This window comes from Ursus americanus, chromosome 3 (assembly GCF_024610735.1).
Source record: "Ursus americanus isolate L20-20 chromosome 3, mUrsAme1.1.p, whole genome shotgun sequence".
Lineage (NCBI taxonomy): Eukaryota > Metazoa > Chordata > Mammalia > Carnivora > Ursidae > Ursus > Ursus americanus.
In genome coordinates, this window is record NC_142129.1 from 31,741,579 (window position 1) to 31,766,855 (window position 25,277).

The window sequence follows — 25,277 nt, forward strand, 5'->3', positions numbered from 1 at the left end:
GAATGTATGGAAGCCGACAGAATGGTACACTCAAAAATGCTAAATTTTAGGTAATGTATCTTTTACCACAATTTTTAAAAAGAAATTATTTTTTAAGAGCATCTTAATTTTTTAAAGACTTTTTAATTTATTTATTTGAGAGAGAGAGAGAGCATGAGTGAGGGGCAGAGGGAGAAGCAGACTCCCCGCTGAGCAGGGAGCCCTGGGATCATGACTTGAGCTGAAGGCAGACACTTAACCGACTGAGCCACCCAGGTGCCCCTAAGAGCATCTTAATTTATGTGGAATTCTCAAGAAGCTGTATTTAAAGAAATGATTCGTGTTTTGTGTTCCAAGACCCTTAAAGGCTGAAGTAAGAGATCAAAGAGACATGATTAATGAACACATCTGAAGACAGCGAAGTTTCACACAAATATATGGATTTTATTGGCACATGATATTTTCTTACAGTAATAAATAGAATGCAATCTCAACAGTTAGTTTGGAGTTGGGAAGGCATGTGTCTTTGATAGGAGCGGTCAGATTTTGTGGTACGATTTTCTAAGAGGGAGCCTGTGCGCTGGCAGGGATCATACAGATGTGCAAATCTTTGTGAGCCCCAATGCTTCTCTCTACACCATCAAGGTAATTCATAACCCCTGGTCAATAGCCCCCCAGTCCTTTTTCCTTCAGTTTTAACATATCATAAAAATAGCTAGTGCCATAAAAAGCCAACATTTCAAATATAAAATTCTTTTAATACAAATATAATTCATAATATAATCATCTTAAAATACAGCCATTTATATGTGTTTGAAATATTAAAATAAATATTTCCTAGAGAAAATTTTATTTGCATCACAAACTTTTAAACAGAAGCATATAAAATGAATTGATTGACTCTTTCCTGTGTCTCCCATTAACTGATTATCTGTCCCCGCTCAGTCTACACAGTAGGAAATGCCTAGAGCGAGCCTGAAACTGCACATTACTCTATGTATACCTATATCTTTGGATTTCATGTACATCTACCCGTAGCGCCCACAGCCTATCTGCTTACATACTCTTTTCCCAGAGTTTCTGGGGGTAAGAAGGATTTCTTGCGCCAATTTGCATTAAGCATTTTTTTTCTAGCCATCCTTCTGTTCAAAGGTCTTATGAGCCTGTTACTTTCTGGAAGCTGGGGAAAGTCATGTCAACTTCTGCATCGAGGGAATTATCCTGTCCCCCACGTGGGACTGTAACAGCCCTCTTCCTGGGTATGGGATGTATTCTAATTGTCTGAATTGTTTGGATTTTTGGTAAAGCAGTGAGTGGTATTAACACAGATTTCCCAGATCAGGAAGTTCTCTCTCCTGATACCTAGATGTTATATGGTATGTATTTAGACGAGCTGACTTGTGACTTTTGCAGCATGCTAATACTTGCTTCGAATCAGAACAGTCTGCGTAATAGACGATAGAGTTGTGTTTTTAAATATCTTGGGGAGAGTAGAGGCAAAGGGATATAAACTTACATAAACCACTAAAGTTTCCAACTATCTTTACTTAATCATATCTCTAACTAGTAGGATTACAGTTGTCCTCCAACAATACACATTAGCAAGCCTCACTACACAGTAAGTTGAACGATTACGCTGGCTGACGTGGGCAGCCACCTTTCCAATTACTACCAAAAGGAAAAAGTTTTCAGGAAGATCTGGCTTGCAAACACAAGTGGTAAATCTTCAAGGATGTGAAGTACCTTTCACACAATTTGACCACTGCCAGGAAGCCATGTATCCAGACCCATCCGAGCGTCCTTCTTTCCTCTTATCAAAATTCTCCCTTTTAAAAATAAACATTACTCATCCTTGTTTTCTGAAGCAGAAACTGTGTTCTCCTCCAATTTCATACGCGATCATCCGGTGCCAGTATTTGTAGCGCCCTCTAGAGCCTTGTTTCTTGCACCTCTTCCTCTGTCTCCTCCTTCAGAGCAGCGATCTTGGATCGAGACCTGTGCTTGCTGGAGCTCCGGTGTGGGAGGAACCGCAGCCGGTCCGAGGGGCTGATGGCCTGCCGGAAGAGGCTCTTCTCGCTCAGCAGCTTCTGGATGGAATCGTACTGCCGCACCTTGCTCTCCTCTATGACCTAGGGAAGTGGCCATTAGTGAGGTCTCGGACAGAAGGCGGGGTGGACGAGAGCAAGGACAGAAACTCGCAGAGGCTCAGAGGAAGAGAAAAGCCAAAAAGAAAACAAGGTGTCCAGAGGCTGGCGGTCTGAACAGTCAGATATCTCATTTCACTGCGGAGTCCTCTTGCTTTACGGAGCTTAGCCATTTGGGAAATTAGCTATAATTTTCTACTTAGCAGCTGGAAGAGTTTTGTTTGTTTGTTTGAATTGGTATAGTACTGAGCAATATGCTTCTTCAGAGAACTTTAAAGGAACTAACATTGCTTGGTAAGCCAGAAAGATCTTTGATAGATCCTCACATACGACCTTAAAAATGAACGTAAATTCACAGCATGATAAAGACTTGAGCCTCTTCAACAGGAGGCTTGAAGCTCAACAACTCCACATGGGTCAGGACGTGCCTGAGTTGAACATGCCTCCTTCACTTGTTCAAGTGGAGCAAACCTGAGGCCAGACGATAGAAGGGCTTTCCCCAATCTCCTGAACCTGGCCACAGCAGGGCAAGGGGCTCTGGGCTGGCCCCCTAATTTGTCACTTGAAGCTTATTGGTAATAACAACCCTTCAGTAAGAAAAGCATTTACTTCCAGGAGCCTCAAAGGCCTTGACAGAAATGACGCACTACATCATCCTCAGAACTTCCTTGTGACTAAACCCCAGGGAATTTGTAAACATCACTTGAAAGAATCTGTGACAGTTTTGAAAGCACAATAAGAAGGTGGATGGGAAAGGCACTTACCTGAGCTCCAAATAATGACTAGAAGAATGAAATGAGTCTTTCAAACTATTGCATTAAAACCACACATCGGATTGCAAGACAATGCAGGCCTGTGCTGGACCCCATCCAAGGGAGATTAGTTATTAAAAGCATCAGGACTTAGACTTTATTATGACTTGATCCCCAAATAAAGGATTCGAATGTATAGATGTTTCAATTTATTAATGTAACTTAATAACATGCTGCTATTTGAGATTTACTGGATTCTGACCTCACCTCAGAGCTCAAATTTGTGCAGCTATTTTGAGCACAGCTGGATGGCTGTGTGACACTTATTTTAAGGAAGAACTTGCACATTGTTGTGTTGTGATTTGCAGGAACTCCTGTATAAGATATGGTTAACAAGATTTAAAGGAGAAATGAGATCTTAGGCAAATTATAAGCTCACCAAAAATCGCTGACATTCCAACATAGCTTCTATCCTGTGTTCAGAGAGGATTACTGTGCAATCTGCAAATGCTTGTTTTAGGGTTCTTCGAATGATTTGGTATGTTCTAGAAAAGAAAGAAAATACCACATGTAACATCACAGAATGTCAATAATCTGCCTTTAACCTTGATGACATACCTACTGTCCTATCAATTTAGTTCTTTGAATTACTTATCTTTTTTAAAATACTTTTATTACTATAGTGCTGATACAGAGTTGGCCACAATCAGCTTTCCAACCATGGGGTAGATTCTAAGTTTCCATAAATGAACAGGACAGATATGTTGAAGAAAATTTCATGAGTACATTTTATTCTCATGTGGAATCACGAATGGTTCTTTTGTGCTATAAAAATTTCTTATCGTATAAATGGCATAGAAAGGAAAATCATAAGAATCAGGTTATGCCTATGTAACTAAATATTTCATCATGTGTTGACAAGGGGGAGAGTTTGTATGAAATTCCAAAATTACACTCAGAAGAGCATGCAGGGCTCTTATACCAGGAAATAAGCACTTGTGCTCATGTCAAATAGTAACTTTTCCACTGGGCAATCATTTCATATCTGGGGGCGGGGGGCACTCCTCCACTTGCAGACATGCCTAATGGGAATTTGTGTCAATATGAAGTAGGCGTCAAAGTTCTGCTCCCGTTGTGTTATTAATAGTAGGAATTCTGAAACTCACATTGGATCCAAATGAGCACTGGGTTCATCAAGCAGCAAGATCTTTGCTTTACTGAGAACAGATCTGGCCAAGCACATCAACTGCTTGTGGCCGTGGCTTAGGACGTAACCCCCATCCACCAGGACAAAATCGAGCTTCCCAGGAAACTGCTCTATCACAGATTTGAGTCCAACCTGCAGAAAAGAAAGAGGGGGAAAACATGGTGCTTAAAAGGGCAATTTAGATACCACAAGGTTAAAGACACTCGAGAGGCTGAAAGTTTAAATTTCACATCAACAACCCACCGCTCCTGCCATTTGGGTTTGATTTAACAAAAGTCTACGTATAATCTCGGCAGCTCTAAAGAATACGCCTAAGCCTTGTTTCAGCTCTGTCCTTCACTCAGGAAGTTTTCAGTGAGTGCTTTTCTGTGCCAGGTGCTCCACACAGGGATCAAAAAAATGATAAATGGTACATGACCCCTGCAAGGCTCAGGATTTATAAAGACATACACTAATAATCACAACACAATTGAACACATGCTAGAAAAGATAATATGTATAAAATGCAGTTATTTGCTATATCACAACAGATTCCTATATTCTACCTTCCATTCCCTACTCTGTCATAATAGAACATGAAAGGTAGCAGAAAAGAATCAATGGGGAGCTTCTTCAATTCATAAAAACTTTTTTTTAAAGAAATTGATGAAACTATGAAGTAAAAAGGAAGAGTTAAAATAGTGGTATATAATTAAGGGATTTAAAGGTGCTTAGATCTTGAGGTGGAATATGAGAGTTGTGTTAAGGCTTATTTTTTTTAAGCTAGATAGGAAATAGTAAGGTGAAAATGTGAACAAGATATAGAAACAAATTTTTTCAAAATAAGACAAAAATGATGAAAGCTTGGCTCTTATCACTTATTCAGATAAGTGTGCATAAATTCTTATTTTTTGCCAAATATTCCCGAGAGTTTGAGGGCCAAAGAGATACATGGATCACTGTCCCTGCTCTTGGAGAATCTGGGATTTGGTATTAGGAAGGAAGATATAATACTAATTGTATTACAGGCAGAATGGGATACTGGCTTTAGAAAAGACTCCTGACTTCAGTGATGAATTTACAGATGGCCCATATCACCATGTTTGATCAGCAAATTCTAACTGTGTGCCCGTGACAGTATTGCAGGTGATACTTCTTTCCTTGACTGGGCTCTCATTAAAGTAATCTCACTTTGTGAAAATGCATTACTTTTGAAAAGAGTTTCTGAGAAGGTAGGGAATGCGAACATATTAATTAGACAAGGGGGATTACTCTGGTGTATCCTGGAAAACTCAACTGTAAAACTACTTTCATATCCAAGGATCCGAGAATATGAATAAAGACGCTGTGTAGGAGTCAGAGGACCTGTGTTCTTTCTTTCCATCTTCATCTTTTTGTTTTTTCTTGGTTTCAGCCTGTGAACCTCAGCAGTCTCTCCCATCACTTACCTCCGGGCTCTCCTTTAGCTATTAATCTGTATCTACCCCCTTTGTAGAAATCTCAGAAAAATTAGTGTGTGTCTGTTGCCTCCACTGCCTCACAACAGGGAACATTTTTTCCTTCTTTGAACGTCTATTCCTTGACTTATGAGAAGCTACATACTCTATGACCACGTATTATCATGCGTGGGCAGCTCTCCCTTTTCCTGTCCCTTGAATATTAGTCTTCCTCACCCCTAACTCTCCAAATTCTCCTTCTGAGAACTCATCCATTCTTAGGGTATAGATGACCACTAATAAGCTAATGATTTTTCAAATCTTTATGTCTAGCCCTGGCCATATTCCAAATACTTCTTAAATTCTTCTCCGAGCTAGCCCCATTGCGGCGGCCATGATTATCCCTTAAGCTTCACACTGTAAATCCCAAGTGGTCGATTTGTCAATTGACCACACAAACACCCCAGGGATCCTTCGAAAATACAGGTTTGACCACCTCATTTCTCTGTTTGAAATCTCTTCCTGACAGAATAAAACTGAGCTCTCTCATGTGACATAAACAGCATCCAGAATCGAGTCTTCTCCACCCTTCATTCCAGCAGCACCAAACAGATTATAGTTCCTTATACACCGTGACGTACCCTTCTGAATATTCTGGATCATCCTAGTCAGGCACCTAGCCATGGTAGTATTTGTGTAAGTTTCCCCTGTTAGACTACTTCTTGAGGGTAAAAACATATGCTCTTTAGCTCTATGCCCCTAGTGACAATACCGCGTGCTGTCAGCCTCGACATTCCTTCATTTGTTCAAGTATGTACTGAGCCCCTAAAATACTGGCCAAAAAAACCAAAACAAAACAAAAAACCAAACATGGTTTTGATGAACACAAAAATGAATCTAAACTTAAGAATGACAGGGTGCCTGGGTGGCTCGGGTCGTTAAGCATCCACCTTCAGTTCGGGTCATGATCCCGGGGTCCTGGGATGGAGTCCCGCATCAGGCTCCCTGCTCAGCGGGGAGCCTGCTTCTCCCTCTTCTCCCTACCTGTGCTCTCTCTCACTATCTCTGTCTCTCTCTCTTCCAAATAAATAAATAAATCTTAAAAAAAAAAATGACAAATGATAAGTGAACAAGTGCTGATTTTGTTCTGCCAATATAGAGTGCCATCTAAGACAATCCACTTCCCCTGTCCGTGTGCTTTCTTTTTCTCATCTTTAAGACTTCATAAAATCCCTTAAAAATAGAAGTATAAAATTAGAAGTTCCTTAACACTGGTAAGGATTTTTTAAAAAAAACTTTAAAGTCAAAGTAACCATCAGGAAAAGTACAGATTAGATGGATGTTAACAAGGCTTATCACGGTGATCGTTTCACATTGTATACAATTATCGAATCATTACGTTCTATGCTTGAAACTAATGCAGTGTTATATGTCAGTTATACTTCAGTTAAAAAAATAAAAGTACTGGTTAAAGATTGGGGTTCTGAAGTCAAACAGAAGTGGCTTCGCATCTGCACTTCTCCACTCATTTGCTGATGGTATCAGGTGTGTTACTGTAAGTCTCATTTACCACACTTGAAAAAAACGGGGAAAATTAATAGTATGTACTTCAAAGGACTATACCACAGATTAAGTGAGATAATTTCTGGAAAGAGGTTGCCACACAGCGAGGCAAGGTAAGTACCTAATCCATCCTAACTACTAGAACTTGGGAAATCCCAAGGGCAGGGGCCAGGTCCTGACACTACCCTGGTATGACAAGATTTGTAAGATTTTGGGTTCACAAGTTGCCTTGGGAAGTACATTAGCAGGAAGTACTGCAACATTATTCATTTACATCACACCTCTAAAAACGAGGTTGAGAAATTGGTGAAAATGTAGTGGCATATACAGTAGTCTTCCTCAATCTCCACACCAATCATACATTCCTTTCCCAAGCCATCTTGCTGTATTATATTTTGTTTGTGTGCTTTCCCAAATGAAGCTACTTCTTAAGTAAATAATTAAGTACTTAAATATTTATCACCGTCAATATTTGGAGAACAAAATTATTAAAAATAAATGACAGTGAGACAGACCAATCTAGAGTCTATTCGGCAACATTCCTATCTCACTGTTTTACTCACTATCAAGTACAGTAAAAAAAAAAAAATCAAATCACATTCACCAGAGAGAGATCAACAGGAGTTAGTAAAGCTGTAAGTTTTGAAGTAAGTGAACATTTGACAAGTTTAATTACCTATTTTCCATCAGATACTGTGGTAGGTTTTGGAGAGAAAATAGGAAGCAAGACAGACTAATAATTGTTTTCGAAAAGATACAAAGTTATTACCATAACTCTAGGTGTAACCAACTTTATGTGTTGGAAGAATGGTTTAAATTAGCCTAAAGATTATTTGAATGTAAATGACTGCTCAGTCATGCATTCTTTAATAGGCTCTTAATGAGGGTTTATTAAATTCTAGGTACTATGGCAGACCAGGGATTCAAAGATGAATAACACTAGGCCCTGCCTTGCAGAAATTCATGGACCAGGTGGGGAGAAAAATAATAAGTGAGAAATTACTATTCAAAGTGCTGTGAGGAAAAAAAAAAGATTTAAAAGGTAATTACCACAGAGATAATTTAATTTAGTAATTTAGTAGAATTCTTTATATGTTAATATATATACATTAATATATCCATATATATTCCTGATATAATGTTATTGATATATATCACAAATTATTTTTCAGTAGATTTAAAATAAATACAAATTTTAGCTTATCTCTGTCCAAGCAAAGTAAATTAAAATTTACTAGAATCCAAACATTTCTAATTAGTTTTATTCCAACTTGGCCTGAAAAATAAATAAAAGCATCAACAGTTTACGGATATAAAAAACTTTACAACAAAAGAATTTGCCACTTTTATGCAGTGGAGCTGAAAAGTCCTATATTTACAAGGAAAAGATTTTGTTTCGTGACATCAAACTAAAAAAAAATGTACTCCAGTCTGTAAGGGACCAGACATTTTCTTCAAAATGTTGACTCTGCTATTGCCACACTCTGGAATGTCATTATGAAGCAAGAGTTTGCTCTTGTGACATGAAAACATGGTGGGGGGGGGAACCAGAAAAGTGAACTGTAGTTGGACCAAACAGTCCATTAGCAGGCAGTTATAAAAATAGACACTCTCAACCCTTCTAGGCACTCCTTTTGTTGCTCTGCAGGTTTTCCAGGGCAGATTTTCAACTTAAAAGGCCACAGTGTCTCCTATTTAGCTTGCTCTTTAAAACAACTTACCTGACTATCAATGTGTTAGGAAGAGAACTATGTTATAAGTTATCGAAAAAGCAAACAATTACCAAAAAAGCCTTCATTCTAAAACCAACAGATGCACTGCTGAGACTAGGGACAACTAAAAAGCTCACTGCAGTAAAAGCCTGTGAACCAGAAGTCCAAGGAGCAGCTGTTCCAGCCTCCACCAAGCCCCTGAGACTTCTCAAGGCTCAGCGTGCTCACTACTAATGGCAACACCTGTTGTGTACCAATCACAAGGTTATCTTCATGATATTTCACACGTGAATCACTGGTTTATTCATTTAAACAAATGAATTAAGCCATTTATGTATTCGTTCAATCAACCAATATTTACTGACCACCATCCACATCCCAACAGTACTGTAAGCACTGGAAATACTGCAGCGAATGGGACAGCATTCCTGCCTTGAGGGGATGGGGAACGTGGACAAGTTACGAGGTGAGTCTCTCCTGTGTGAAGAATGCTACGGAAGGGCTGAGGGTACAGGGCACAGCGAGGAGGGGCTCCTCCTCAGGGCTGGAGCATCAGGGGAGGTTGCCAGAAGAAGGGATGTGTAAGAAGAGACTTGAATGATGAGGAGGAGCAGGAAGTGAAGGTACAGAGAGCAGCATGAGAAAAAGCCTCTGGAGGTCAGAGAGCACATGGTGCTTTAGAGGAATTGGATCATGGTAAGCAGGGGGAGGCTGGGGCATGAGTTTAGAGAAGCAAGCAAAGATCAAACCATGAAGGACCTTGGAAGCCACCTTGAGCAGGGTGGACTTAGTTTTAAGGATGACAAAGAACTCTGGGAAGGGAAGAAACAAGTGATCAGAGAGTTAAGGTTAAGAATGATCACCAGAGCTACAAAGAGCAGACTGAACTGTAGGAAGCCAATGAGAAGGAAACCAGGTAGAAGCCTATTTCAAACATCCACAGAGAGTTAGTAGTGGTATCAGATGGGGATGGAAGCATTCTAGATACTTGCAGGACATGGCATTAACAGGACTTGATAGGTGGAGAGAGGTGAAGAAATCAGGAGTGAAGAATAAGTCCCAGGTCTTGGCACTGGGCACCTAGAAGGTGCTGATGGCATTTGCTGGAATTAGGAACACAGGACAGCTGTGTGCATTGGGGCAGAGAAAGTGACTATGGAAAAAGGTGCTCATCCATGCTGAGATGTCAGGTAGGGAGCTGACAGGCAGATTTGGGAGTCACAGCATCGTGGTGTTAGTTAGAGCCAAGAGGTTGCATGAAATTTCCCAGGAAGAAGTAGTAAAATAGGACTTATTGTAAGGGCAAACACCAACATTTAAGAGAGGGCCAGGCGAAGATCAGATGGAAATAGGATCAGAATAGCTAACAGTCACTTAACACCTATTATTTGCCAGGCACTGTGCTTGCTCATTATATATGTGTAAGCCTGAAAACTTACAACAATCTACCAATTTATTGAGCCACAATGTTAGGGGCCTTTTTTTTTTCCCTCTTGGGATTCAGTCTCTTGAAATTCTCTTTGGTCTACACAGCTGATAAAGTCAGTGCTCCTGGGGAGAAACTATCTGGCTCTGAGTCATTTGGGGATGGGAAAATTGGACCATCTTGGCCCAAGGTCTTAGATAGAAACCCTCTTTCCCTCCTTTCGACTTGCTTTAAATTCATCCATAGAATGATGAGGCTCAGTGTGCCGAGATGCAGGTGTGGGCCTCTGGCACAAAGGGAAAGGAAGCTATTTATGCTAACTTTGCTTCTAAGCCTTAGAACTAGTAACGAGGCACCATCCTCATGGCTTCACAAAGTCTAGTTCAGATCAGCAAGAATAAAGTTTCACACTTTATGGGGGAGTATGGGGCCAAATGCAAGGTAGGAATAAAGTGTTTCTTGGCCTGGTGTCGTCATCGTGTGTACTTCTGATTTTCAGTTGGTGGAAAGCGGAATTATGAAGGAGGCGCTGTTGAGATAAGATTCAGGTGTTTGGCTAAGCCATTGTTACTTAGTTCATTTCCCCGTATTGACACAAGTCACACCAAGGTCACAGCGAGGACTAGATGAGACGCCATGTGTCTGGGTTTGCCCCAGACAGTACTGGTTTATGCCTTTTGTCCCAGTATCCTGTCCAGTTTAGAAACTGACACACCCCAAAATGTTCCTGTTTGGATAAATTATATGATCAACCATGTGGACAAAAGCCCAGGACTTGTAACTTTTAAACCAATTATTTTCTGCTTCGCTGCTTCTCTGGGTTGTTGCTTATTTGTACGCTATCTTTGGGCCTCCTCAACAGAAAGTTATCATTACTACTCAAAAGCACATGACATGAATGTAAGAAGAGCATCATCTTGGTTTATGAATAGCAAAGTATTTTTTAAAATCAGTAAAAAAGAGCTAAATATGAGTTGATCAAATGAAAATCTAGACAGGTAAAATTTATGTATTATGTCAATGTTCAAAATTTTAACCATGTCTTCTAAAATTTTAGATTAGTATGATCCTGATTTCTGTAAATTTTATTGTGACTTGGCAACAGCTGCAGATTTTATAAAGTCTAATGTCTTCTTCCCCAGTTTCTGTCCCACCACAATGTGTTCCTATAGCTCATTCTCCAAGTCACATCAAAGATCTTCAAATATGCCACTTGCAATTTAGTTAATGTTTTCTTTAAAACCCCTGTTTGTTGGGTAATAAGGAAACTTTGATAATAAAAATAGTTAATCTGAGTGTATTTTATGAGGGGCATATTAAGGTGGGGCACTCAGTGGGTAAGTAAGTGTTTAACACTCACAAGGCTGTCAAAGCTCCTGGCAAGATCCAATCCAGAGGGAGGCACAAAAGGGAAGAACATTCGGGATAAACAGAACCAGGCTACAATAAAGACCAAAACTATAGGAGATAGTGAAATAAAGTTGTTCTCTAAGAAGACCTTTGAATCTCAATGTTTTTAGGTCCCATTATTACAGTCTGCCACCAATCAGGGTTTTGGATTAAGCCTCAAATTTAATGAAATAGAACAGTTGATGTTCCCTTTTTTCTTTCATATAATGTCTCTATGTCTAAGAATGATCAGTTTACAGCTGGGGTATTCTGTTAAGGAAACCAAGAATTTCGCTCTCTGCACTCTAAATTCTTCCATATGATGCCTTCAACTATAACCACCTATTGGGTAAATACAGGGTATGATTTAGGAATTTTGATTCCATTTTAATCCATATATTTCTAATATGGCCCTACTGACCTCAGGGGATGGTGCACGCCACAACTAGGTCATGTAACTTTTTGCCTAGAAAGGCTCATAGCCATATCCCCTGAAAGCAACTGACTCCTGGTGACTTCCAGAGAAGACTGCGGCCATTCGCAGGGGCTCCAGGAGGATCATCATTTCTCTGTGCTAAACCCATGCTTCCTAGAGAAGTAGATTATGCTACGCCAAGTGCTGGGAATGCTTCAGAACCCAGGCAGAGGGCAGATGAGAAGGTGTGGAGAGATGATCCATAGAATCACAAATAATCCTGGTGCCCTGTAAGGTGCCTGGGTCTCTCCCAGCCTGTGTCTCATTGATGTACACTGGTAGGGAAGAAGGCTAGCGCAGTGCTGTCTCTGGGGCCTGAGAGTTGGAGACTCATCACAGGGGAAGGGGGAGGCCTAGTCCAAAGTACTGGGGGCTCCAGGTATGTTAGCGTTCTCTACTCTAAAGTTGCACATATTTATACAGGAATAAAGGTAACTGTGTAAAACCATCTCGGCTATGACAACCACTCCTGTGTGTGTATGAACTACCTCTTTCAAAATTATTTCAGTTGGCATTCTTACCTCATCTGCAACTTTCCATATTTCTTGATCATTCCACTGTCCATAGGGATCCAAGTTTTTTCTAAATGTTCCAGAGAAAATAAATACTTTCTAGAGCAATAAAGAAAAAAAAGAGGAAAGTATGAATAACCTAAACATCTTTGTATGTTTCCATTATTTTATTGCAAAATACTTGAAGCAGAAAAAAATGTTAAAATAACAACAAATGTCCATGTACTTACCAACTAGTTTTCTTAAATTTTATTTTATTTTTTAAGATTTATTTATTTGCCTGAGAGAGAGAGAGAGAGCACAGGGAGGAGGGGCAGAGGGAGAGGGAGAGAGTCTTAAGCAGACTCCACGCTGAGCACAGAGTCCAACGTGGTGCTCTGTCTCAGGACCCTGAGATCATGACCTGAGCCAAAACCAAGAGTCGGATGCTTAACCAACTGCGCCACCCAGGTACCCCTGGTTTTCTTAAATTTTAAAATTTTATCATAGTTGATTTGTGTCTTTTTTAAAGAAAACATTACAGCTACATTAGAAGAACCTAACGAACACTTATCTAATCCCAATGTCCTTAGGATAAGGAAACAGATCATTGTAAGTTGTGAAAAATTAAAATTTGGTTTTATTCCTAGCACTTTTCCTTATTAAGAGCAAGTGTAACAGAAAATTGAACAGTTAAAAAAATTATGTTTGTGAGTTATAATTAACTTGTTGGAACAAATTCCTATTTTGTTCATGTACTTTCCTTGGATTCCTTTGATAAGTCTAGCTTCCTAAAGGATTTTGAGATTGTTTGAAAGTACAGACACGTTATTTAAACACACAGGTTCATCTGGTCTATAAACCAAGGCACACATCGACTTGTACAAGCAGGAGAAAGCCACAACTTAGAAATCAGTGAAAAAAGGGAAATCAAATATTTGTCTAAGTGAATGCTGGATGAGGTGGGTCCTGCTGAGCTGACAAAATGACCATCTAATGCCCTGCAAGGAGAAGGGCACGATGATCACCCTGAGATGCTCTCCTTGCGTATCACTGTCTACTCAGGTCTGCCTGGGGTGCTAAAAAAAATGCTTTAAAAGAAAATCACTGTCTTGCTGAGAAGTGCTGATGTCACAATACTAATATTTAGTCCTCTCTTTGTGCCTACGGGTGAACTGAAAAATACTTTTGATGTTAACACTCAGAATAATATTTTCTTTGCCTTTTTTCTTTTGCCTTTGATTAATATCCAGTAAAGAGAATTAAGAACTACACTTTTTGAAGTCTTAGTTTTCACCAATTGCCTTACACTGAGAGAGAAAGCTCAGTGTCCATCTATCTGTAAAGAACTGTACAACACAGGTGGGCCCTGGATGAACAGTATCTGCGGCTCTTGGGCAGAACAAGAGCGTCCTCACCATGCAGTCAGGTTCAAAGAGGGTCACATTAAAGACCTCATTCCCCAGGGAACAGTTTATGGCTTAAAGAACAACATTGTAACAAATATCTCAGGAACCATCCAGAGAGGGAACAAGACGACTTATGCTGGTATTTCTTAACCTGCATCAAAATTATCTTCCTGGGGCACGTGGGTGGCTCAGCTGGTTAAGTGTCTGACTCTTGGTTTTGGCTCAGGTCATGATCTCTGGGTCATGAGCATGGAGCCTGCGTAAGATTCTCTCCCTCCATCTCCCTCTGCCCCTCCCCCCTCCCCCACTCGCTTGTGCTCCCGTACTTCCTCTCTCTCATTAAAAAAAAAAAAAAAAACAAAAAACTTCCTTAGGGGCACTTATGTTGTTTTATGGAGGTGGATATAAGGGATGAATACATAACTCAAAAGACAATGGATATATTTGTGCATCTTCCTCCAAGCTTCCCAGGAAATCAAAGTAATGTCCCAATAAGCTAAAGAGAGCAGGCAGACAAACAGCATTACTGGGGAATTCTGATAAACGAAGAATCAAATAAGAAGTAGCTCTGAAAACTTGAGTCAATTCATTATTTAAGCAATTGGGTTTATTTCGTACCTAAAGTCCAAAGGCTTACCAAGGGAATTTTGCTCTTTACTGTTTTTTACATTTTTAAAAAAATATTGTGGTTCTTTATATAAAAGTTTCCTCGCATTACTGAGAAAGACAGGAAATAACCACTGTGAGGTTTACCACATATCAGACAATCATGACATGCTTTGGAGAAGTTATTTCCGCCAGGAACCAAGCAGCGGGAACACAGAGCTTCATTTTATGACAGGTTTGCCATATTCCAGGTAAGACTCTTCACATGCATTATCTCTTTTTATCTTCCAATCAGCCTAACGAAATAAATCCTATGATGGCACAGGAAGAAATTGCAGCTGGGAGAACTTAAGTGACTTTTCCAACATCACTTAGCTAGTAGATCGTGGAGCTAGAATTTAAACCCAAGGGTGTTTATTTCCAAATATGTGTTCCTTATCACCAGAGCGAAATGTCTCAAGTCCTACACAGTTCAGTTTTTATTCCTGATCTGGGGCTTAGGAATGATTAAAGGTTGGGCTGAAGCAGCCCAATGGGTCTATAAAGAGCCAGTCAGTGCTCAGCAGCATAGCCTTTGTGTCAGCATCACTGGCCATCCCCTGGCTATAGGCTCAGTTCCTGCACCATGAAGGGAGAGGCTTGCTTCCTCTTCCTAGGCAGAACCCGAGTTGAAGCGTTTTTATACAGGTTACACTGTCTTTGTAACCTTCAAGGATATTTACACATCCAGTGAACAGAACAATAGGAAATTTTAATTTGGCCAAATGGAATAATGTCATTATTCGGGAGGACCATGGGTAGAGGCCAAAAGTATCATGACAACAAAGCAACCATGGAAGTGATTAAAGGTAACGTGGCTTGCAAAGATGCTGTAACAATGCAGCTCTGGCCCAGTAGGTATATCCATGAACAGGAACCCATGCTCTTTGAGCCTCAGTGTTCTGTCAAATGGGGAAATGCCATCTTTCTTCTCAAACCTACTCTACCTATAGGCTTCCCCAGTTTGATAAGTGTATGGCCACTTCACTTCCTCAATCCAGAAACTTTAGAGTCATCCATGACTTCTTTCTCCCTGATCCTCCCAAATACAATCAATCATCAGTCCTGTGGATTTTCCCCTCAAATATATCTCAAATCCAGTTATTTCTCCATCCCTACGGCCACTAAATAGTTCAAAACACCAATATCACTCTCTAGAACACTGCAAGAGCCTTCTAATTGACTTCTTTCTTCTCACTCTTGCCTCCCTTCCAGTCTATTTTTATTTAGCAACCAAAGCAATTGCTACACCTCTAAATTGGATTATCATTAACCTTTTAAAAAACCTTTCACTTTCCACTACACTCAAGGCAACATGTAAAATCCTTAAGATGGCCTGCAGACCCTACATGGTTTACTCCCTTCTACTTCTTCTGGCTCATTTAGCGCCCTGCTCCACCCCCTCTGTTTTTCACCCCAACCACATGGCTTGATTTCACTTCCTCAGTTTCTTTATACATTCTTTCTTCCCGCCTAAGAATCTCAGCCTGTCCATTCTTGCCGTGGCTGGTCTTTAAAAGAATAATACTAACTATCCATTAAACTTTGATCTTCTACGTCATAGTTGAGAAATGGTATGCCTAACTTTATCTCATAATAGCTTCATCATTTATACATAGTACTTATCAAGTGTTTGGCAATATGTTATATGTTCATTTTATTTAAAATAGATACATATTAAAAATTGTGAAGGAAGAAAGCTGTGGAAATTTGACATCCAAAAGCCTTAGATGTAGTGGATTTGAGACCACTCAGAAATTCTGTAGGTCTTTTGTTTAGAGTTTGTTGTCTAGCATTAAAGTAATGCTTTCATTTTAATTTTTAAAAAATTAACTGAATGGACCAGTTGAGTTAGAATTAAATTTCATACAATTAACTACACATTTCATTCATCTTATAAATAGCATCTCTTCCTTTTGGAGGTGCCAGCCAGTGTCTTAGTTCTGTTTTCTGAACTGTTTGAAGTTTCCACAAAGGTATCTCTAAAGCCGAGAGGTCCTTGCAGGTCACCTATGTCCTTTCCCCAGGTTTACAAATGAAACAGCCAAGGCCCCAAGAAGATATGTGGCTTGGCCAAGGTGACACAGTCAGATGGGTTATACAGCAAAAAATACAGCTGCAACTAAAAATCACAATGATCCTCTCTTTTAAGAAACTATTCGTCAATAGGAAAATGAGGATGTGCAAATATTTGATATTTACTTAATGTCATGGATGTATGGCACAAAGAGCAATTCTTGGGACTCCAGGAAGAATAAAGAGAGCACCATTGTTCACCAGCTGACTAATCTCTTTCCTGAAGCTGATTCCTTAACTCCTCAACTCAGTGGAGACTGCTGAGCCTACGTGGGGTGCTCAGAGCTGCTCACATCTCAGAACAGCAGGCAGTAGCTTTAACCTTGGATGTCAAATGAAACAAAAAAGCAATCTGGCTTCCATGGTAATTGAATGCAGCATAAATTAAATAAGCAGGAGGAATGACTCCTTATCCTTATGTTTATAGTGCTGTTTTGTTTTGGCCAGAAGGGGAATATATATATACATATATCATGTAAAGTTCTATTAAAATGTGGCCCCAATGCTTATAAGCATCACACTGGCTGTGATCTCACCTTCTGGCAATGTCTGCAAAATTTTATTATAAGTTGAATCTGTACAATAAAAATCCATCCAATTCAAACAAATCAAGATTCTAAGGTTGCATTATAGAATGTCTAAAAATAAGTGTTGTTTGGCTTTAAGAATATCCATTAATAAGAACAAGGTGACTAGAGTATTAGTCAAAAATGTTTAAGATTTAGAATAGAGAATAATTTTATAATGTTAATGTATATATTATTTATTTACATGTAAATGGCTGCATGTAAGACATTCAAATATTTGGTTTCTGTAAAGTCATTTAATGTTTCACAACCTTTTACACTACACTTTCCAGTATACACTTTCTAGAGATAGCATTTTTATTTTTATTATTATTATTTTTTTAAGATTTTATTTATTTATTTGACACAGAGAGAGACAGCCAGCAAGAGAGGCAACACAAGCAGAGGGAGTGGGAGAGGAAGAACCAGGCTCCCAGCAGAGCAGGCAGCCCAATGCAGGGCTCAATCCCAGGACCCTGGGATCACACCATGAGCAGAAGGCAGACGCTTAACGATTGAGCCACCCAGGCACCCCATAGAGATAGCATTTTTAAAAATGATTTACAGATCTGACAAAATAGTTAAAATTTTCAAATTTTTTGGCTCAGAAATAGTAAAGTTGTGTCATACTAATATCCATACTAGTTATTTTTCTCTTCTCCCTTTTTTTATTTTTCCTAAGCAAACTCTACCCTTCTACATGGGGCTCAAACTCACGACCCTGAGATCACCCACGCTCTACCCACTGAGCCAGCCAGGCACCCCTTCTCTTTTCCCTTGAATTTGGCACCCCGTCCCCGCTGTGGTCTTTGCTATAGTCCAGGATCTTACCACATCACAGCTGGAGAGTTTCTCAGCTCACCTTCCTGCTTCTCACACTCCCTCCCAGAAGTCCATCCTCCACATGCTGCTGTTGGCAGGAGGCCCTTCAGCAACCTTCACCCTGCTCTTCCTGGCCCAGAAAGAGTCAACTCCTTCCTCCCTGAGCCATGACAGTACTTATCAAGTCTTTCCCTCTTTCTCTTAATACTCCCTAACATGTGGCCTCCCCTGCCCTTTGCGCCCCAACTCTTTCTAATCCCCTTCTCTGTACGTGTTTATAATATCCCTGTCTGTCTGGAATCCACCACACCCTGCCCCCAACCTTTCTAAAATCTACAAACATGCCCATTATGACCCACCTTAATTACCACCTTCTCTGTGAAACTGCCCGTACTCATTTGTTCATAGCAGTGGGAGGAGAAAAGAAGGAAGGATACAGCTACGGTGAGCTGGTGGAAGCAGCAACAGGGCTTCCGGCTGTACTCACCCCCATAAGTACCCACAGCGCCCCCTGAACAGGCCCACGCCTTGACTCATAACTGTATCTAATTAATTATCTTTGGTTTATCTTTTTGGTTTCTTCTTTTGCTCTCTGACTTCAATTTTGAACTTCTCATTGGAAGCTCACAGGTGGGACTGGGACCTCAATACCTTTCACATAACTACAGAATCTATAGCATATAGAATTACAGTACGTTATAATTGTAAACATATAAGAGTTTCACAACTAATTATTTAATTAATTATTATTACACTGAATGAGAACTGCTGCACTCCCAATTCCATTGCTTGAATCTAGAGATACATGATTTGGCCCTATCTGATACCCTTCACAGCAAAAGACGTTCCAACTCTGTGGTGGACAGTCACATGTGGGCATGCATTATTTTCAGGTCATAAGGTCTCACTGCAAGTATAGACCTGATTATTTACTTGAAACAGCTTGCAGCCCTTCAAAGTCATAATTGAAGTTTTACAAATACGTTTAAAAAATTGTTTTCTGTCTTTCAAGAATAAAGTTCAAGGCTACTAAACAATTTCAAGTCTTGATATTCGAATTGCCTAAGGCAATGGGGCTCTGACTGGAGGACACACTGCCCCCTCCCCATGCCCTCAGACATGACCTCACAGGTAAAGTGAGACAAATTAAAGAAGGCTTCACCTTGAAATGTACACAGTACCCTTTTTTCTAGGCTGGTGCATTCTCCAAGATTGCTTTCTAGCTACATGAGAGAACGTACGCACACACACACAGAGCAAGAATTTGCCAAAACTAATGACATCTTGTGATTCCACAGCTGATGTCTCAGGATCACTATGAGGGAGAGAAAAAGGTTTTCATTCAATATTTGTCCCTGTTTCATGTGTCTCAAAACAAGTGACTAATTTACCCAGAAATATTTGATGTTTCCCTGTCAGAGATTCCCTTGCAAGGTCAGAAAGATGGAAGGAAGAAAGATGGAAACACAAATAAAAACAGTTCTTGGATTTTTTACCGTTTCTTCCTTGTTTTGTTCTTTGCTTTTTTTTTTTTTAAAGATCAAACTCCAGGCAAAGAAGAGAAAATCACTTAATTTGAACTCCTAAAGGAAAGTTAGGAAAATAAAAGCATCTCCTAGTTAGGATATTAAAAATGTATGAGGAGTTTGCCCTCTGTTTTTCGGTCATTCACTTAATGTTCTCAAGATGTCACTGTAGAAGAAGTTGTACATTCTGTCTACAGATATCCCTGTGATACTAGGAGACAGTCCCAGAAATGGGGTCATAAAAATGTAGAATGAGATGCATTTGTATTAGCAAGATCACGCATTTTTGAAGGCATATCTCAAAGTATTTCTTGTTTAGTTGATATAATTTTATAAAGCTTGAAGCCACCGAAGAGGGAAAATGAAATAAAGCCAAGTTTGGAAGATTTACTTCAGCAGAAAGAGAAGATAAAGTATTTTCATAAGTGGTTCATTCAGTTTTCCTCCAGGTCTTGCATATTTAGGTCCGTTAAATAGAACACATAATTTTAAAAAAATCTATCACATGGGGCACCTGGGTGGCACAGCGGTTAAGCGTCTGCCTCCGGCTCAGGGCGTGATCCCGGCGTTGTGGGATCGAGTCCCACATCGGGCTCCTCTGCTATGAGCCTGCTTCTTCCTCTCCCACTCCCCCTGCTTGTGTTCCCTCTCTCTCTGGCTGTCTTTGTCTCTGTCGAATAAATAAATAAAAAATCTTTAAAAAAAAAAATCTATCACATGACAGATAAACTAAAGGATCCTCAGTGAAACTGAAATTATTTTTTAGAGCTGTCCTTATGTTAATGCATAGATTTGTGTGAATAAGAACGACAAAAAAAACCAAAACAAACAAACAAAAACCTTCACTACAGCAGTTAAAAATGGGACCAGGAGAATTAGAGTCAAATGAACAGCAATGCGTCTTGGACAACCAGACAACCCGATTCTATTCTGTGTTCTTCAACATTGTTATCTTGCCTAAGGCTATCACCTTGGGATACTCGTATTCCCAGTGTTTCTTTATCTTTAGACCATCTGACAATCTTTTTTTTCTTTCTGAAAAACAATACTGTTTTTCAAAAGCTCGACCAGGATTAAGCTTCTGGCAATATGGCAAAGTCTAGACAAAAAAATTAAAAGCATCAATCCAGCAGCTACAATATTTAGTGCCTCATTAGGTGAAAAAAAAGCAAATGTTCCACTAAAGGTAATCTATCAAGAAATAGAAGCTTTTTTCTCAGGCTAGATTTATAGTCCATCTATCGGGAGACGCTCCTGGCATTTTAATTTTGTGTTAAATGCAGAGAATTGTTTAGAACGTGCTTGCGGAATGGATTCAGCCCATTGGCACAAAGGGAGCAATGGTAACTAAAGCAGTGAATATGTCCACAGAGAAGAAAGCAAATGCCAGTAGAAATGCAGCACGTGCCTTCCAGATTTGGCTCTGGTAAAGACATTCCCTGGCTTCCATTAGGAGCATTTTGAACTAGAACTCCTGCTATTTGTCTCACATAGAAGAAATCCTCCTCTACAATGACACAGAGAAAAAACTACTAAGCCAGGGAAGCTAGAGATCCTTTGTGACCCCAAATCAAAGAGTGACATTAAAAAAAAAAAAAAAAAAAAAGCTACCGATCCATCTGACATGGTTCATTTTATCCAAAGAACAAAAAACAATCATTTACTTTCTATGTTCAATTCCACAACTTCATGCTTCCAAGCATTTCTTATTTCAGCAGCATCATTTACATCTTGCAAAGCATTTCTCAACCTGCTGGGATTGGTAACTGGAGCTCAGGCCACTGAAGGAGGGGAGAAAACGCTGATTAAAAATGAAAGTCCCATGCTCCCAGGTGTATTGTGTCTTCTGGGAAATGCTGTGAAAACTATTGATAGTTCAATCACTGTATGGCAGAGAGTTCCAAACTTTTAGAGATAGTTCTTTTTCCCTGTGAAAACACTGCATTGCAGGAAAAAAGATAGCAATAAATAACAAATATATTTTACAGGGAAATGTGATTTGCTTGTGTTTAAGTGTCAAATAATGGTAAAAAATATATATATAGTTAGTCACTTTTTTTTTTAGTAAGTCTTTCTGACTTACCTGTGGGATCACTCCAAAGGCTTTCCTCCACTCTTGCAAAGTTACTGAATCCCAAGACACACCATCTATTTGGATTTCTCCCTCAGTGTTCAGCAGTCTCAAAAAAGCCGATAACAAAGTACTCTTCCCTGATCCGGTTCTTCCCAAGAGGCCCACCTAGAAAACAAGAGTGACAGAATTACTCCTGTGACAGACACCATACAAGTAATGTAATCTAGTATTATACTTCACTAATAAACAATGGAACTGGGGTTTTTTTGTGTGTGTGTTTTTTAATATCACCAGGGGAAGATTTCATCTTATTCTTTCAAACCTTTCTGTAACACTCCCAATTCTGACCAGTAGTGATCTGAGGCAGAGCAACCCTGGAAAAGAATATAGAAACTGACCATAAGGAACTGGACTTTTAATTCTGGACATTTCATTTATCACTGACCTTTACTAATGGCATATAGGTTAAAAATGCCCATTTCACATCAAGGAAAACAAAGATAACAGTGTCTTAATGCATACCATTTCTAAGGATGGCCTTAAGCCAAAAGCAGGGTCCTATATAGCTTGATCTAGTTCCTAACATGAATATGAGCCTGAAAATTAACGGATCTGAAACAGTTCTAACGTTCAGACACTGTCCATAATAATTAAGCACCAGTTTAATGGGCCTGACAATAAACAAGAAAAAGTTCAGTGAGCTCTGTGTTCCCAGAGAAGGCAGGCCAAGCCTTGCCACTTGGTGTATAAGCACTTGGACAGTTGTCAAATCAAATTCTTACATCTACCCTGACTGGCAGGAAGAGAACTTGGAGAAGCAAAAAGGATATTAAGGAAAAGAAATTTAAAAAAAACTATTCTTGTTACCAAAAGACTGTTAAGAGCATAGAACGGAAGGGACAATGCCATGCATTGCAAGAGGAGATCAGGTGCTACAGGTGGCCCACAGGGGCCCCACCTCTGTGTTCCATGTGGGCTTACATCCAGCACTTGAAGGAAGATGCTTTGAGTGGGCAGAACATTCCTGCAGTCATTAACTGAACACTGAAATACAGCTCAACATTTAGTAGCACTGAATAAATGTTTACTTCCTTCCCCTTACATGACTCCTGTTTCTCTTTTATCACTTAGTTTTTTTTGTTTGTTTGTTTGTTTGTTTTTTACAGGAGAGTCGAGCCAGTGGTCTTTTAGAGTAATGCTTTTTGTATTATCTGTGGCAAAGAACAGTTTTGTTTTGCTTTGTTGTTTTTTGTTTTTTTTTTTTGTTTCCAATTCACTGCATATCAGTACTTTAAAAGATAATAAAAATGAATTTCTATATGCTTCCTCTCAGTTCTTGTACTTATCAGAAACCACTAACAGCTTATAAACCAGAACCAGTGCATGGACCACAATGCATGCTTTAGAGCTTCTAACAACTGGTGATGATAATAACTTATTAAATACTTATTAGGAAACTGGTAATAAACCAGGCCTTTGGGATAAGTTGGTAAACAATAATGACACCATGTCTTTTGTTCGTAAGAGCTCTGTAATGAGACTTTCACGAATGCTTGTTCTCTGAGACAACTGAGAAAATCAAGCCAAAAGTTATACACAATACCCTTTTGACATTCTTCATACTACTAATCAGAAGCAGTAATTACTGTATTTATTTTTTCTTGATTATTCCTTGTGTTAACCCCAAGAATTTAAGTTCAACAAGGACAGGGTGATCTATGTTGTTTTCCACTGAATTCTCAGCACCTGCCATAGTGGTGGGTGCTCATAAAGTGCTCAATAAATGATTTTTTGGATTGACTGAGGGTCAGGTAGACAGAAGGATGCATGAATGGACAAATGGACATATGGATGGATGGATAGATGGATGGAAGGAAGGAAGGAAGGAAGGAAAGAAGGAAGGGGAGAGTAAAAGGGAGAGGGAGGGAGAGAGAGAGAAGGCAGATGAATGAACAAATATATTTAGTTGATCTAACAAACAAATGAATTTAGTTAATTTTGGTCAAATACCAAGTCAAGTTTTATTTAAAAATCTTGTGAAATTTAATATGCACACTTCCACTTCTGAATCGGCCCATGCTGTACAAATATATTCATCATATGCCTTGATTTTTCAACCACAACAGTAAAGCTTTTATAAGCAATCTGAATATGCCTTGTGTAGATGAGGTATGGGGAAGGAAAGTTCAATAAGAGGAAGTCATTTGCTTTAAAGTCATATCACAAATTTAATCAGACAACAAAAAGAAATAAAAGGCATCCAGATTGGTAAGGAAGCAGTAAAACTTTCACTATTTGCAGATGACATAATACTCTATATAGAAAACCTGAAAGACTATTTGCTAAATTGCTAGAACTGATACATGAATTCAGTTCAGTTACAGGATACAAAGCCAGTGTAAAGAAATCTGTTGTATTTCTGTACACCAATAATGAAATAGCAAGAAAGAGATATTAAGGAATCAATCCCATTTACAACTGCCCCCAAAATAATAAGATACTTAGGAATAAACCTAACCAAAGAGGTGAAAGACCTCTACTCTGAAAACTATAAAACACTGATGAAAGAAATGGAAGATGACACAGAGAAATCGAAAGACTCCATGCTCATGGATTAGAAGAACAAATACTGTTAAAATGTCCATACTACTCAGAGAAATCTACACTTTTAATGCAATCCCTATCAAAATACCAACAGCACTTTTTAAACAGAGCTAAAACAAACAATCCTAAAATTTGTATGGAACCACAAAAACCTTGAATAGCCAAAGCAACCTTGAAAAAGAAAAGCGAAGCTGGAGGCATCACAATTCCAGACTTCCAGTTATAGTACAAAGCTGTAGTGATCAAGACAGTACAGTCCTGGCACAGAAACAGACACAGAGATCAATGCAACAGAACAGAAAACTCAAAAATGAACCCACAACTATGTGGTCAGTTAATTTTCAACAAAGAAGGAAAGACTATCCAATGGTAAAAAAACAGTCTCTTCAACAAATGGTGCTGGGAAAACTGGACAGTAACTGGACATGCAGAAGAATGAAACTGGACCACTTTCTTACACCATACACAAAAATAAATTCAAAATGGATTAAAGACCTAAATGTGAGACCCGAAACCATAACAATCCTAGAAGAGAGCATAGGCAGTAAACTCTTTGACATCAGCCATAGCAACTTCTTTCTAGATATGTCTCCTGAGGCAAGGGAAACAAAAGCAAAAATAAACTATTGGGACTACATCAAAATAAAAATCAATAAAACTAAAAGGCAACCTACAGAATGGGAGAAGATATCTGTAAAGGATGTATCTGATAAAGGGTTAATATCCAAAATCTATAAAGAACTTACAAAACCCAATACCCCAAAATGAATAATCCAATTTAAAAAGTGGCAGAAGAGGGGGCGCCTGGGTGGCACAGCGGTTAAGCGTCTACCTTCGGCTCAGGGCGTGATCCTGGCGTTATGGGATCGAGCCCCACATCAGGCTCTTCCACTATGAGCCTGTTTCTTCCTCTCCCACTCCCCCTGCTTGTGTTCCCTCTCTCACTGGCTGTCTCTATCTCTGTCAAATAAATAAATAAAATCTTTAAAAAAAAAAAAGTGG

The 25,277-nt window shown here is 39.3% G+C and overlaps 1 protein-coding gene across 1 annotated transcript in view; it reads right to left on the minus strand.

The window, feature by feature from the left end:
- Nucleotides 1-402: 402 nt before the first annotated feature.
- The window catches only part of CFTR (CF transmembrane conductance regulator), a 162,591-nt gene continuing 137,716 nt past the window's right edge, over nt 403-25,277 (minus strand). The window contains exons 23-27 of the mRNA XM_087860871.1: nt 21,681-21,836; nt 12,584-12,673; nt 4,042-4,214; nt 3,315-3,420; nt 403-2,108 (exon numbers count right to left, since the gene is read on the minus strand). Of these exons, the coding sequence (XP_087716997.1) occupies nt 1,908-2,108; nt 3,315-3,420; nt 4,042-4,214; nt 12,584-12,673; nt 21,681-21,836 (726 nt within the window). The 3' untranslated portion in view covers nt 403-1,907. The remainder of the gene's footprint in view (nt 2,109-3,314; nt 3,421-4,041; nt 4,215-12,583; nt 12,674-21,680; nt 21,837-25,277) is intronic.